Source organism: Oryctolagus cuniculus, chromosome 6 (genome assembly GCF_964237555.1).
Source record: "Oryctolagus cuniculus chromosome 6, mOryCun1.1, whole genome shotgun sequence".
Lineage (NCBI taxonomy): Eukaryota > Metazoa > Chordata > Mammalia > Lagomorpha > Leporidae > Oryctolagus > Oryctolagus cuniculus.
In genome coordinates, this window is record NC_091437.1 from 30,393,450 (window position 1) to 30,409,325 (window position 15,876).

The window sequence follows — 15,876 nt, forward strand, 5'->3', positions numbered from 1 at the left end:
AGGAGGTTGGCAGCATCTGTGTTCCCTCCCCGTATCTGAGCAGTAGCACAGCCCTTGTCATGATTCTTGCCAGAGGAGGGGTTGATTTGCAGAGAATCCCAGGAAAGTGGACATATTAAAATATCGTCACACGGAGAGAATAGAGGTAGTGGGAAACGAGACACTGTGTGAATAGGGACCCCTGCTTTTCATGCAGTGGGAGTGGAGGTGGGGCCTGCGTTCTGCAAGTGGAGTTGTTAGTCCTCGAGAAACCAGTGCCCCTGAATCGCTCTCCCCCTCAGTCTTTATTTTGGAGCTTTTTATGTTGTGTTTCCCCAAACCTTTAATGAAGAACTCTTGTAGTTTCGGTACCCCTGTCTTCTCATACTTGAAAGTGCAAGGTGGGGACCGGTTATGGCAGAGGTTTGGAAGCCCAGATAGGAAATGCCCCACTAGGTTGTCCACAGGTGTGTGTATGAGTTCACAGGTGTATCTGAGGCCGTGGAAATGAACTTCTTGGGACGGGGGACACTTAATGAGTGCTACATTAGGACCGCGATACCATGATGGACTGTATTAATTTGTCACATTTATTTTACCCTTTAAACTTTCCAGTATCCTTATTGTCCTCTATCACAGTGTTGGATCCAGTCTTCCTTCTTCCAGAAAGGCAGGTGTTGTGCAACAGGGGTGAGCTCCCACTTAGAACGCCGGCCTCCCACACTGGGGCACCGATTCAAGGCCCTGCTGTTCTGCTTCTTATCCAGCCCCCTGCTGACGTGCCGGGAGAGCAGCAGAAGGTGGCCCAAGTCCGTGGGCCCCTGTTGCTCAGCTGTATGACCTGATGGAGTTCTTGGCTCCTGGCCCAGACCCAGCTTTTGCAGCCATCTGCGGAATGGACCAGAGAATTGAAGATCTCTCTCTGTCTCTCCCTCTCTCTCTCTCTAACTCTGATTTCCAAATAAATAATCTTTAAAAAATAAAGAAGCAGAGAGGAAATGGAGGTTCTGAGAAAGTGATTTATGAGGTCGTACAGCCAGTGGGGTACAGAGCCAGGACTCAAACCCCGATCCTTGTTCTCAGTCTCCTGATCTAAAGCTACTGTCGTTGCCATGATGTCGCTCTCTCTGCTCCACCTTTGGGAGGAGGAGTGTGACGTCATGGCGATCTGTAGGGAGGGCTTTGGGCTGTCTTTGCACTCCTGTTTGTACAGAGCTGTCCTGGGTGCTGGAGGTGGGCTTCCCCGGGACAGGAGGATGTTTTCTGATCCTAACATCCTTTTCTCCATCCTTTCTGCCCCTCACTGTCTTGAATTTGGACTTTTTTCCTTTAAATCATGGGTGGGGAACCTTTTCCTGCCAAGGGCCTTTTGGATATTTATAATATCACAGTTATCAGCTTAAACTTTGCTGGCTGTATATTTACTGAGTTTCAGAGTCTGGCCAGTGTTTGCTTTGACAGGACCAGACCAAAGGATTTTGTGGACCTTGAATGGCCCCCGGCTGGACCTTCCCTACCCGGGCTTTAGGAGCTCCTCCTCTTCTAGCTCTGGGCCTGGAGCTGTGAGCAGGTCTGCTCCACCCTCTGGGAGACCTGGCCCCTGTGGTGAAGGAATTTCCCCGTTTCCTGCCCTCTGAGATGCGGCTCCTCTCGGAAGACCTGGAGCGGCCTGAAGCTGATTGTGTGCCTTCCCTGGCTTGGGACCCCTGGTTGTTTTCTGGCCGCGTGGTCTGGCCCCTGCCCTCCTTCAGACTCTTGTTTGTGTCACTTTCTGGTTCCCTCTGGGCCTCCTACTGTCTCGGTTTCCATCCTGTTCCTGCAGGACTCCTAGACCCTGACCACAGGGCCTTGCAGCTGCTGTTCTCCAGCCCATCCTTGTCTTCTTATTTCATCTCCTAATCTCAGCTCAGAAAGCCTCTCCTAACCTTCCTGACTGTGGGGAGCAACCCGGACTAGACTGTTACTGGAATTAAGACTTATTCTATGCATCTGCTCTCCCACAATATGGCGCTGGGAGAGAAGAAAACAGCTTTTACACAGCTGCCTCCAGTTCAACCAATAAACTGTAGGACTTGCTCCTGATTGGAGGAGAGCAGTGTACTCGGCGTGTGGGCAGCCGAGTTGGGATTGGCAGAGGACTATAAAGGAGGAGAGAGATGGCATGCACGAGGAACATCTAAGGGGAACATCTAAGGGGAACACCTGTGCAGCCCCCGAGAGAGCCGGCCGGCGGTGTGCCGCTCCCCTGCGGAAGTGGGGAATGTGGCAGGGGGAACCGCCCTTCCACGGAGGTGGAAGGGACAGTAGCCAACCCGGGAAGAACCAGCAGCAAACCCGGGGAGGGCCGAGCAGACGAAAGAACAGCGCAGGGTCCTGTGTCGTTCCTCCATGAAGAGGGGGAGCGACACCTGACCACATTAGATCCTCTTAACGCAGCTCTTGTAGCGCATCCTGCCTCTCTCCCTCCCTTTTCTTTGTAGTGTCATCATAGTGATTTTTTGTGTATGTATGCGATGGTTATCTGTACCGAGCACTTCTCCAGGTTGCCAGTAGTTGCGCAGCTGGGTCCCCTTTGCAGGCTTTCTCACGGGGTGTGGTCGGCTGCGTCTTTTCTGTGCTGAGCCTTGATGAGTCCAGCAGATCCTGGCGGAAGCTGGTCCACGCTGTGACACCTGAAGCTAGTTAGGTGTCAGCAGGGCCACAGTTCCCCGTGTGTGACTGTTTCTCACAACAGTTTAAAGACCTTCGCTGGTTGATCTGCAGTTCTAGAATGGAACAACGTTTGATTCTGTAGAACACAGTAAGTGGCCCTCTGAGCCAAGCGGAGGAGGCGGATTTGACAGGCAGAGAAAGGCTGAAGAAAGCAGAAACAGGAATGAAGTCATCTCAAAGCCACTTTCCTTGTAAGGTGGGACAGGGAGACAGAAAACAGAAGAAAATAAAATAAAAAAAAACTGGTTTACATAAGGTTGACTTCAGGCTACCTTTGTAAATATAAAGATTAAGGCAGAAAGAACTTTATTATTGTGTGTTAGCAACAGAGGCTAGCATCTGTGAAAAATTCTGCCATTACCTCTCATTTCTCCCAGGTTCTTGGAAGATCCAGTAAAGAGCTTAGTTTCAGTTTAGTAGCCTGGAGCCTGGGTGACTCCACGCTGATCTCTGTGGTCCACGGGAGCTTGGTCCTAAACAATGGGCTGTTGGAACTTTTATCTAACACCCTGCGGTGCTTCACAAACTGGAGAAGGAACAAGTCTCAATCTAAGAAATTCATCTTTGCTATTTAATAAAAGACAATAGATGTAAGGCTTGGGAACATAAACTGTCTCTTCCTAGGTTCCGTGTTTTGGTGATATTCTGATATTAATAGGTGGTTACATGTACCTTATGTAGTCACATTTCCTCTTGTAACTCACATGGGAAGCTTCCTAATTTTGCCCCTGCTTTAGAAAAAAGATCAGTAGAGGCAAGGAGAAACGGGAACCCTCACAAACTCGGAAGTGGCAGGGAAGAAATTCGAGAGAATAGCTTCTGTGTTTCCCGGCAGTGTTAGGCGGTGAAGGTGGCGTGTTTGACTTCAACATGGAATTCTACTCAGCAACAAACTCCTTACAGACACAACACTGCGAGACAGTTATGCTGAGGGAGAGAAACCAGACCCACTGTGTGCACACTCTGGGACTCCATTTATATCAAAGATGGAGGTGCAAACTAACAGCTGGGTCACTGGTCGCCTGGGGGTGGCCCGGGAGGAATGGCGCATTACCTAGGGCCCAGAGGGGAGAGAGATGTTCGTTGGCTTGCTTGTAGTGATGGCTTTACTGGTAAGTACAGCTGGCAGACTTTATAAAGTGTAGACTTTAGACAGGTGCAGTCTATTGTACATTATTAAATGTCAGTAAAACGGTTAAGACTGATTTATTGAGCACCTACTGTGTTCTGGGATCCATGAGCTTAGGTGACACAAGAGTAATAAGCAAAAACAGACCCAGTCTCTGCTTTCAGGGAACTCGGGCTTAACCAGGAGAGAGGAGTTACTGCAATCATCACCTGTGTGAACAGGTGGTTTCAACTGTGGTCACTGCAGTGCGGGAGGGAGGGGTCCACCGTTCTGATATGTGGCCTGGTCTCCCACAACTTCCTGAGATGTGATGACCAGCCCAGTGTCATAGAAGCTCAGGGTCCAGGAGAGACCACTGTCTTGGTCTCAGGCCCGTCTAGTTGATCTGCCGTGGGTTGATGTTGAGCTGTCCTGGTGCACAGGTACTACAGATGTTTGACTCCCAGGACAACGAGGTGTGCAGACTGTCGCTGCGCGAGTCCCTGCCAGAGGCCGCATGCAGTCTTCTGCTTTGTGTGGTTGAGAACCCTCCGGTTTGGGACACAGCGACTGCTGCTGTTTGTCTGCCTTGCTCTTCCTGCAGAGGGGCAGGGCCCGTGTTCTGGCCTCCTCTTGATGGTTTGTCTGTACCACCAGGGAGAAGATGAAACAATCACCCTGAAGTCCTGCACAAGGCGCAAAACAGACTCCATCGAGAAGAGGTTTTGCTTTGACGTGGAAGCTGTAGACCGGTGAGTCGCCGGGGCGGTTTTCTCAGAAACAGATGCTGCTGAATGGGGATTTCTTGCCGTCTGCTGTCAGCCCCCTCTGTCCTTCTCTCCCCCCGTCCTTCCCGTTTCCACTTCTTCTCCATCTTGCACACTCATTCCGCTTGGAGTAGGCCTCAGGTCCTCGTGGATATGCAAGGGTCAGTACACTTGCTTGTCTTTGAGGCTTGGCACGAACCCCTGGCTTGGTTTGGTTTGACTTCCCTGTTAGCACTTTGCAGCTCAGGAATATGAGTTATGTCTCAAGGTGTTTAAAGAGAACATTTTATCACAATTGTTTCAGCCCCTTGTGATTTCTTTTTCTACCTAAAAATTAACACAGTGTTTGATTGGATGGAAGAAGCTTCACTCATAAAAATAAAACACCAGTTTTTAGTTACAGTGTTTCGGGGGGGCCGGCACTGTGGTGTAGGGGGTAATGCCGCTGCCTGTAGTGCTGGCATCTCATATGGATGCTGGGTTCTAGTCCTGGTTGCTCCTCTTCCAGTCCAGCTCTCTGCTGTGGCCCGGGAGGGCAGTGGGGGATGGCCCAAATCCTTGGTCCCCTGCACCTGCATGGAAGACTGGGAAGAAGCACCTGGCTTCTGGCTTTGGATTGGTACAGTTCTGGCCATTGTGGCCATTTGGGGAGTGAACCAATGGAAGAAAGGCCTTTCTGTCTGTCTGTAACTCTACCTCTCAAATAAATGAAATAAATCTTAGTTACAGTGTTTCCCTCCCTCTGTGTGCAGAGGCACACAGGAAAGACACCAGTTAGTCTCGGGGGGAGAGAGAGAGAGAGGAGAGAGAGAGAGGAGAGATGAGAGGAAGAGAGGAAGAGAAGAAGACAAGAAGAGGAGAGGGCTGTGTTGTACGCCTCGGGATTTGCAGAGTCTCTCGTGAAGTTGCACCATTTCATGGTGCTAAGCTTGTTTGACAGCCTTCCAGTTCTGGAGACACTTCACTTGGCAACAGGTTGATTCCTTCAGTGAAACCTACGTGTTCAGCTTATTGGAGCTGCCTGTTGACGATCCGCAGTGCTAGCACCCAGATCCTAAATCCCAGCGTGATGCTCCCATCCTGCCTTTTAATCTCTTCCCTTTCATTTAAAAACAACAAACGAAAAGCCAGTGCTTTCAGCTTCCCTGGGATGCTTCCTGCGCTCAGGCAGGCTTCAGGCCTGCAGTGCCTTCCTGCGACAGGTGTCTCCTCTCCGCTGTGGCTGCTGGAGGCCAGTGGAGCGCCCGTGGGGCCAGCGGGGCCTTGAGGAGACTAACCTCACTTGGTAAGCAGCTGAGCCCTTACACCTCCTGCTCCTGAGCCAGGGGACCTGCATCTCGATGTTGACTTGGCCGCTTTGTCACCATGTGACTTGGAGCAAGTGTCTTCATCTCCCAGGGCCTTGATCTCTTCATCTGGAAAACAAAGATGTCATAGCGCCTAGTCCCAAGGATTCGTGCAGGGAAAAGGCGGTAATGCGGAGTGGCTGATACTAGGTACTTGGCTGTCAGTGTTTGTTGCTGATTAGCTTGTCCTGCATCAAAGTTGGCATTTCATTTCTCTTCTATATGCAGATAAGTCAGTGTGAGGTTTTTACATTGTTCTTGATTTGAGACGCAGGGGCAGACAGAGAGCTTTCATTGTTTGGTTCAGTCCTCAGAGGCCCTCAGTAGCTCTTTCCTGGGGCCAAAGCTGACAGCCAAGAACTCAGTCCAGGCCTCCCACATGCATGACAGGAGCCCAATCCCTTGTGTCATCACCGTGGCCTCCCAGGCTCTGTATCGGCAGGAAGCTGGAGCGGGTTCTATGATGTGGGCATCCTGGGCATGCTCACTTGGCTCTTAACTGCTAGGCTAAACATCTACCACAGAGAATACGTAGTTTGAGAATAATTAGTTTGTTAAAAAGGAACAAAGTGTCCCAGCCGCTCAGTGTGCAGGGCAAGGGGGGAAGGGGCGGTAAAGTTCGAGGGCTGGGCCGGGCAGCAGCCGGAGTCGCAGAAGCCTTCCTCAGATCGAAAGGGGTCCGCCTGCTCATTACCCCTCCGTCTGGGTGCTCGGAGCACTTGCAGGCGTCCGTCTTCTCCAGTGCGAGCGTGGAATGGGAGGGAGTTCGGTTACCGGCGTCCCTGAAGGATGTGTGGAAGCAGGGGGGATTTGGGTCCGGCCCTGTGTGCATTGCTGGAGACGCTGGTCTGTTTGCCCGGCCGTGTGGCAGGGGGCGTCCCTCACACCACAGGCCCCGTCACCCTGGAGAGCAGCTCAAAGACACCTGGTTGCGCTGCTTTGCTCACTGTATTTCTTCCTCAGAGGTTTCTGAGAAGTGGCAGCGAGTGGACTTTGGGGCCATCAGAAGTCCCCGTGGAGCAGTCTCATCTCCACCCCTGCCAGCTCTCCTCGCACCCCCCCCCCCCCCTTTAGTATGCCGAGACAAATGTGGCACACGCACGTGCCTGGTGCGCTTGGAAGCTGGTTTCTCCTCTATCTCTGTCTCTGCTTCCTTGGCCTGACGTGGAGGGTTCTAGTCACGGTTCAGGCCCAGGCCATTGGGGCGGGCGTCTGGCTTGGGTGCCTGCCTCCCGTGTGGAAGGGCTGGGGTTTGGGAGCTTTGCTGCTCTGCTCCGGCTTCCTGCCACCCGCTTGGGAGACCTGCATGGAGTTCTGGACTCCTGGCTTGGGCCTGGCCCAGTGCTAGCTGTTGCAGGCGTTTAGGGAGTGAACCAGGGGGTGGAGGATCAGCCCCCCTACCCACCCACCCACACCATGCCTCACCAAAAGAGAACAGAACCAGGTTCCTTGGTGTCCTCTTGAGCAGGAGGTGAGAAGAGCCCCATGGAATTGCTTCTTCCTGTTTTCCCTGTAGGTCTCAAAGGTGAGGTTCTGGCCTGGCAGGCTTTTTCGCCTCTTTTGCTTTTCTGGCATCAGTGTCCTGCATTTTCCTCACAAGCCTGGGGGAGAGTAGGAAGAGAGGGCAAAGGCCGTCCTGGGAGCCGTGCCTGAGGCCTGTCCTCCGGGGCCTCCACTTGTCTTGTTTCCAGTGCCTTCAGTGGGGCTGCGTGGATTTCAAGTCGTCTGCACTACAATAGGTTATTTTTAATTCAGCTTTTCCAGAAGTGTTTTGAAATCCCTTGTACGTATCTGTGTGTGGTTTATGTGGCTTATTTCAGCAGATCAGTATTGTGAGCTGATGACAACCGTGTCTTATTGTTGGGTGAGAGGCGGCTGCTCCGGGCGTCCCCTGGGGGGCCTTGTTAGAACCATGGGTTCCTGATTCCTACCCCAGAACTGTGCAGTCTGACTCTCTGAGCCTGACACTCTGCAGTCCACATTTTTAAGCTCTTTAGTTGTCCATTCTTCTTTTTTATTTTTTTTAAAAAAGACTTATGTGTTTTATTTGTTTGAAAGGTAGAGTGACACAGAGAGAGAAGAAGAGGGACAGAGAGGAAGAAGAGGGAGAAAGAGATTGGGGGAAAGAGAAAGAGAGAGAGAAAGCTGTTTTCCATATGCTGGTTCATTCCCCAGATGCCTTCGCAACCAGGCTGGGCCAGGCGGAAGCCAGGAGCCTGGAACTCTATCTAGGTCTGCTTTGTGGGTGACCCAAGGACTTGGGGTTTCAAGTGTTGCCTTCCTGAGCACATTAACAGGAAGCTGGATCAGAAGCTGAGGAGCCCGAACCGGAACCAGCACTCTGATATGGACGTGCTGGTTGAAGCCCTGCACGACAGCGCCCGACCCAGCTGTCCTGCGTTCTTGCTAACGGGTACTTGAAGCAGCACAGTTTGATCGGAACTCATGAAAACTTTTGTCTTCTGAGACACACTGCGAGGCAGCTACAGCAGAACAAAGATGCAAATGAGCGGACTCCTTGTGCACCTCCCTTCCCGTGATGCTCTCCGCAGTCTGGGGGGCAGGTGCCCCCATGCCCCATGCCACTGAGGAGGCGAGGAGACTTAGCAGAGGGGGGGTCAGAGCCGAGGGGGCCAGTCTTAGAAACCCTTCTCTGTGCTGAGCCCTGTGCCGTCGTGGCTGCCTTGCAGAGACACAATGGAACGTTCAACCTGTAGTCTGTGAAAGCTGAGAAATGCCATTTGCACTCTCATGCTTTGCGTTAGGCATCAAAACGTAACGGCACATTAAACTAGGGCACTCACTAGGTTCTGTCCTCTGTCTACAACTTGGTGACCCCAGAAACCCTTGCATGGCTGAATTGAAAGAGCTGGCGAAGGGGCTGGAGTTGTGGAGTAGCTGGTAAAGCCGCAGCCTGTGATGCCAGCATCCCATATGGTCGTTGGTTCTTGTCCTGGCTGCTCCACTTCTAATCCAGCTCCCTGCAAATGGCCTGGGAAAGCATTGGAAGATGACACAAGTCCTTGGGCCCGTGCACACACATGGGAGTCTTGGAGGAAGTCTCTCTTTCTCTGTATGTGTCTTTCCCTATCTCTGACTTTAAATAAATAAATAAATAAATATGTGAATATATATATATTTTTAAGAGCAGATGAAGACGAGAGCAGAGTGCCCAGCACGTGGCACTTGGCTTGTGTTCCACGAATTCTGTTTGGTTTCTCATCGTCTCTTCTTCCACCTTCCACACTTCCTTCCACACTCCTTTTTTCTTCTCTTCTTTCTGTATTCTAACTCAGGGAGACTAGCATGGGTAGGAGAAATCACAGCAGTGGTGCCACTCAGCAGTTGATTGTTTTCATTACATCTGAGTGCACTGCTCTCCGTTTGTTCATCCTCAGATCCTGATAAAAATGGGCGAATTCCTGACGCTTAGGTCCTAAAGGAAGAACCGCTGTGGCTCTTTCGCCTGTGAGTGAACAGGGAATCCAGTGAAGCGTTGCTTCAAGGGCTTCAGGGTTTAGATCTATGGTCCTGGAACTTCATGCATCAGAGATCCTTCCTTCTTAATATGGACCACGATCTCAGAAATCTTTTAATTCGTATTTCCAAGTCCTTTGCTATCTCAGAACTTTGCGCTGTGTCCTGCACGCGTTGGCCCCCAGGCCTTTTCAGGAACATCCTCTCCTCTGGTGCCTTCTGACGGGTGCTTTATTTTCCCTGTCAGAACTGGCTTTGGGGTCGGTTCCGACCTAAGTGCCCAACCACAGTGGGTTCAGACCCCTGCACGAACGTTTCATGGAGCAGACGTTTCACGGAGCAGACGTTTCAGAGCTCTTCATGTCTTTGGCTTCCCTTGCGAAGGGTTTTATTATTCCCAGCGTTAGAAAGTTTTTAAGTTGGGAGAACTGCTTTGCATTTTTCAGTCCCAAACCCCAAACTTGCATCATGATCAACATGATATTCTCTGAATTCCCCTTCTGAGATTCACTTCCCGGGCTCTAACAGTACAAATATGATAGGGCTTGGAGCAGAGATCTTTGCCTTGTGCAGCTGTGGGATGTTGCCACACCATGCTCCAAGCCAGAGTGCTCTCTTGCTTTGCTGGGAGGTGTCCGCTCTGGGTCACGTTGTGCCTGTACCAGGTTTGTGTGTCGCAGTCTGCATCCTCAGCTTCTGAAGTGTGGCCTTCTGTGCATAGTGGGGCTTCATGGAGGGGCTTGGGTTGAAACGAGGTCAGTGGTGTGCGTACAGGAAGGGGGACCACGGGCACCGAGGAGGACGAGCACAGAGCCTGTGTGAACCTGCAGTGGAGACCCAGGTGAGGTGGAGATGAGGCGTCTCCAGGCCTAGGGAGCTGACCTTGGTCAGTGCATCGCCAGAAGCCAGAGACGCGTGAGGCACGGGACGGGGTGTCCCTCACAGACCCCGGGGGAGCCGACCTTGCTGGCTCCTTCACCGCAGACTTGCAGGCTCTACTCCTGAGATGCACCACACGTTGGTACGCCGCTGTCCATGGCTCTGTGAAACTAATGCCATCTGGCCTACAGCGTCCCCCTTAGGGAGGCAGTGTCCCGGCCCTGGGCAGCCTCTTGGAGGTCGGCTCCACACCCCATCGACTAGGAGTCTTACTCACGGAGCTGCCGATTCGCGTCTGTCACCTCCTCTGGTCTGGACGACTTTTACCCCCGTCCCCACTCCCCACCGGCTTTCATTAGCTTCTTCAAAATTGGCACCCCCCCCTTTTTATTTTTTTACCATAATAAGTAAACGTTCTTTGTATTACCTTGCCACAGCACCCAGCATTTGGAGGTTCGTATTTTTCACAGATTAATTAACCACATTTATCGTTTTCCCCCTCGGTGGTGGTGGCACCTGCCTCCGTGCTGCCTGCCGACCTCTGCACTCTGCCGTGCCGTGTCTTAGGGAAGTCAGTGGGCACACGTAGGGCGAGTGTTTGTCTAAGTGACACAATTGTGCTGGTGGTCGTGTGCCAGCATCCCTGGATTTGTTTATTTTTAAGACTGTTCTCACAGATGTAAGTGACACATGGATATTTTCTCCCGAATGTTTTCCAGGAGAGGCTACTAAACCATATGGAAAATAATAGAAACAAAGGCTTCTTGTGAGTCCCCGAATCCATGTAGTCTCCTGGGGGCCCGTGTTTATGCACAGGGAAAGGAAACGATTAGAATGCTTTTATTTTGTTCGGCTGACTGCAGCAGAAGTCCATGTATTTAAACTGTGCGGGGCGGGGGGGCGGGGAGAGGCCCTTCCCTAGCACTGGCACACTCTGGAGCTGGGCAGTGGGGAGAGCTAGTGAGACGTGCAGGGCCCCAGGGGGCTGGAGGTGGGACAGGGAATAGGACAGGCACAGTCCTTCCCCTAGTGGAGCCTACCTTTGGGTGTAGGATGCACACACACAGACATGTTGAAGCAACGGAGGTACCTGCATGTGGAGTGTTGTGTGACAAACCTGGAGGCTCAGAATGCTGCGGGGGAAACGCAGCACACAGAGGTCCTTGGCTCTTGCATCTTAGAGAGTGGTGGGGGCGCTGGAGTACCCGGAACCCCTCCCTCCCTCTTCAGTTAGAGACCCTCCTGACTGACCGGCGAGGCAGCAGTGATGAGGCGCTGTGAACCTGTTGACTGCTCTTCCTCAGAAGGCCCTGTCTGATTCTTCCATACCGCTCTGAAGTCATCCTTTGGCGAGCTTTTTGTGACTAGGTGGGAGATGTAGACTTCTCTGAGCCAGTCCCCCATACCATGCCCCAGCCACTGTCAACTCTGTCTTCTTCCTCCCTCCAGGTACCCTGCATTTGGATGACAGAGAGAGAGAGAAAGAGAGAGAGAGAGAGAAAGAGAGCGAGCAGAGGCAGCCGATATCTTCCATCTGCTGTTTCGCTCTTTAAATGCCTGCAATAGCCAGGGCTAGACCAGAAGGCCAGGCTGAGGCCGGGAACCAGAAGCCCACACAGCTCTCCTACGCGGGTGATGGGAGCCCGGGCACTTGGGTCATCTCTGCTGCTTCCAAGGGGTATCAGCAGGAAGCTAGACTGGAAGCACATGTTAGCTGGGACTCAAACCAGACATTCTGATAGGGGATGTTGAGGTCCTAGATAGAGGCTTAACCTGCTGTGCCACCATGCCTGCCCCGTATCACTTTTTTTTTTTTAAATTTTATTTATTTATTTGAGAGACAGTTACAGAGTCAGAGGCAGAGAGAAAGAAAGGTCTTCCATCTGCTGGTTTACTTCCCAAATGGCCAAAATGGCCAAAGCTGAGTCAACCTGAAACCAGGAGCCAGGAACTTCTTCCAGGTCTCCCGTGCAGGTGCAGCGGCCCAAGCACTTGGGCCATCTGCTGCTGCTTTCCCAGTTCATGGCAGAGAGCTGCATTGGAAGAGGAGCAGCTGAGATTAGAACTGGTGTCCATATGGAATGCTAGTGTCACAGGCGGAGGGATTAACCTGCTGCACCACAGTGCTGACCCCCTATATCACTTTTAATACAGTATTATGTGCCAGTAGGTGTTCAATTTTATTTTTTTATATAGCGGTGCAGTTTTGAGATAGGTTATTTTATTCTTTCCTTTGAGACCTTGAGGACTACTGCCTAAGAGAATCGAGGGACGTAATCACGTTAGGTGCTGCTAACACTCAATTTCAGGGCTGGCATGATGGTGCAGTGGGTAGAGCTGCTACTTAAGACCCCAGAATCCCCTGTCAGAGTGCTGGCTTGAGTCCTGGCTACTCTTCTTCTGATCAGCTTTCTGCTTACTTATGTGGCTGCTAAGATAACAGAAGATGGTCCAAGTACTTAGTTCCCTGCCATTCATGTGGGCAGATCAGGATGGCGTTCTTGACCCCTGGTTCAGGGAGTGAACTGGTGGATGGAAGATCTCTCCCCTCTCATGTCTTTTTCTCTGCCACTCTGCCTTTTAGATGAAAAAACAAATATTAAAGAAAAAACAAACACACACTAGAATTTCAGCAAGGGCCCACATACATTCATATATGTGGGGGAAAGCTCGGGGAAATGGAAGGTTAGTTCAACTCTGAATCATGAGCCTAGAAAGATTGCTGGTAGATTTGAACAGTCTATTGGAAGCTTCTCATCAGTACTTTCCTTTTAAATATATTTTGTTGTAGGCTGCATATTAGTGTTAAAGAATCAAAGCAGCCATACTATGAAATTAGGTCCTGTGCCTAACGGGCTGGGCAGGTGGTTTGATGACGTCTGCAAGATGGGTGGATTTGTTACCTACCTTGCAGGGTTGTTTGGGAGACGGATGCAGTGGAATTTTTCTCTGACAGAGCCCTGGTCCGAAAGGGTTGTTTCTTTTTTTTCTTTTTTTTTTTTTTTTTCCCTGTATCCTAAAACCGGGGACTTTGTTGTTCTTGTGTTGAGCCTTCGGGGGGTGTTTCCATAAGCTGGCTTTTTGTCTATGCAGAGTTCCTCTTCCTGTACGCTCATGACCTCTCGGGTCGCCTCTGCGTTGAGCTCACGTGAACACAGGGGCATTAGTGGAGTTTGTACAAAGGGCTTCCTAGAGGAAAGAGCCCATTTTCACATCCTTTTTGTGTGTGAAACTGGTTATTTATACATGTTTTGTATAAAACCGCTGATGCCTCCCCGATCGTTTATGGTCTCAGAAGGATTGTTCCATCTCCTGGTTTGTGGTGTACACGCATGCACTGGTGTGTGTGTGTCTGCTTGTCTTTCCCCGAAACGATCATGTTATGTAACATGCTGTTGCAGCATCCCGCCTCTAGATGGCAGTTTTGTATCTGCGTTAGCCGCCATTGGAAAGTCCAGTTGGAAATTAACTCCTCAGTTGTCTGTTAGGAGAGGAGGTTTTTCTGCAGCAGCAGTGACCCTGTGGCTGTTACTCCTTAAGGGACAGGGGTTCTGAATGACTCACTCTTTGTCTAGAAACTCCTTCCTTCCACCCCTTCATGACGGATCACTCACGCTGCCTCTCTGGCGGAAGCAACCATGCTCAGTGAATCCTACCTCTGTTTAAGCAGTGCCTTCCGCCCGGCTTTGTGAACTAAAGCATCGGGCCCTTTGCTATGGGGACAGCACACCTGAGGGCAGTGAAGTAAACAGAGGCGCGATTCCGCTGCCCGGTGCCCGGCGTGTGCTGAGAACCCAGCGGTTCTGCGTTTCCCTCCGGGGCTGTGCACGTTATCTTTTCCAACAGATGACTCCATTTTTCCTGGTTTCGAACTTCCCCTCCCTCCCCTTCTCACCCTGGTTTGAAATAATATTTGACTTTGCCTTCCTGCTGGTCTGGTTGGAGTGCTGGTCTCAGTGCCATTGACATTTCAGGCAGGAAATAGCCTTTTCCTTCCTCGGAGGGCGTTAGCGCTGCTCTGCCTTGCACGACTGCAGCGGGAGTTCGCGCTGCCTTCTGGGGTGCTTCGTGCCCCCCTGTAAAATACGCCGGTCAGGAAGTTCTTGGAGTCTTTGGGATTGGTGCGGTCTGCTCGTGTCATGGAGGTGTTTTTTTTTTTTTTTTTTTTTGTAATTAAATGAGAGGGTATGTTTGCGGTGTGATTCTGCCTAAAATAAGAATGGGATGCGGTGGTTAATGCACCTGATGTGTAGGAGGCTGAGGCAACCCTATTTCTGCTCTTTGCATAATGGAATTTGGAATTGGATTGATTGATTAAGTCAGTTTCGCTGCCAGTTTCTAAATATAAAAAGAGTTTTTTAAAAAAAGGATCTAAACCAAAATTTTGCTGTCATGTGAATCCGAAGAGAAGAAACAACTGAGCCAGTAGATTCCACTTACGTATGGTTCTGTTCCTCCTGAGAGAAGAGTAAAGATGAACAAAGAACCACAGGACGGGTTTTTGTAGCTTGTTATGAACGGTGCCTACCCGTGGTGCGTTCTCCTTGAACCTCGCTCATCTCTGCAGGGGTACTGCCTTCTCCCGGTGCGCTGTGTCCTGGGATGCAGACTCCTGGGTCCCCAGTACCTGGCTTCTGCCGGGCACACAGTGGACACTTTAGGGCCATGCAGTTTAATATACCAAAGATTTCATTGTCTTGGCTTCCTGACGTTTTATGACTTTAGTCTTTTTAAAAATAAAAACCTGAGAGATTTTCTGATACGATTGATACTGTTTACTCCAGTTTACACTGTTGTTATTCCCACGGTCCTAATTATTTTTAGGCCTTTTCTCCCAGAGGAGCAGGGCTACAGGCTTTCAGAGGTCTGACTCTTTCGCTCACTAGGATCACATCCTTTCTGTTCCACTGATTGGAAGTGGCTTCTAGAAACTTCTTAGGGGTTGAGTAGGGTGGCCTCCCCCCTCCCTCTGAGGAGCTCGTCTTCCTGGATCCCAGGGCGCGTGTGCTGTGCACATGGGGGCAGTGTCGTGTTGTGGTTCAGTTGCTTGAGCTTTGCTGTAGAGCTGGGCACAGCTGGGTTAGGTTCAGGCTCTGGCACTTAGCAGCAGCGTGCTGGAGCACAAGTCATTGTCTGAGTCTCCGTTCTCTCACTTTCAGAGGCTTAGTGCCAGTGCCTGCCTCATGCCGTTGCTGTGGTCACGTGGGTGAAGCCCACGGCACGGCACTTGGCCCGTGCTGAGCACTCAGGAAACCTTAGCGATGCTTCGGAGGCTGCCGGTTTGCAGCGCTGGGCGTCTCTCTCGCTTCCTTCGTCTCGCCTACCTGTCCCCCTACACAGGGTGTCATGGCGTTTTGTGACTTCCTCCCTTGCACTTGCATCTGTAATGCGCAAGGACCTCAGGGTTCCTTACTCAGGGTGCTGAGAGTGGAGCACATTCAGTCGCTCCTGTCCCCAGGTAATAGGTTACTGCTCTCGCCCTCCCCCGCCCCAGGCGATGTGCCGGGTGTCCGAGTGCTGGTGGGAATAGGAAAGTAGCCGGAGACCCTCCTGTGTGGGTGAACCCTGGATGCTCCGCTGAGTTTGTGAGGTGCATGAAGCCTCTGTG

General features: G+C 51.2%; 1 protein-coding gene across 4 annotated transcripts in view; it reads left to right on the top strand.

The window, feature by feature from the left end:
* The window catches only part of ARHGAP26 (Rho GTPase activating protein 26), a 457,022-nt gene that overhangs the window by 149,317 nt on the left and 291,829 nt on the right, over positions 1-15,876 (top strand). For all 4 annotated transcript variants that reach the window (XM_051844367.2, XM_051844368.2, XM_051844369.2 and 1 more), the window contains exon 10: positions 4,457-4,551. In XM_051844367.2, coding sequence (XP_051700327.2) covers positions 4,457-4,551 — 95 coding nt within the window. The remainder of the gene's footprint in view (positions 1-4,456; positions 4,552-15,876) is intronic.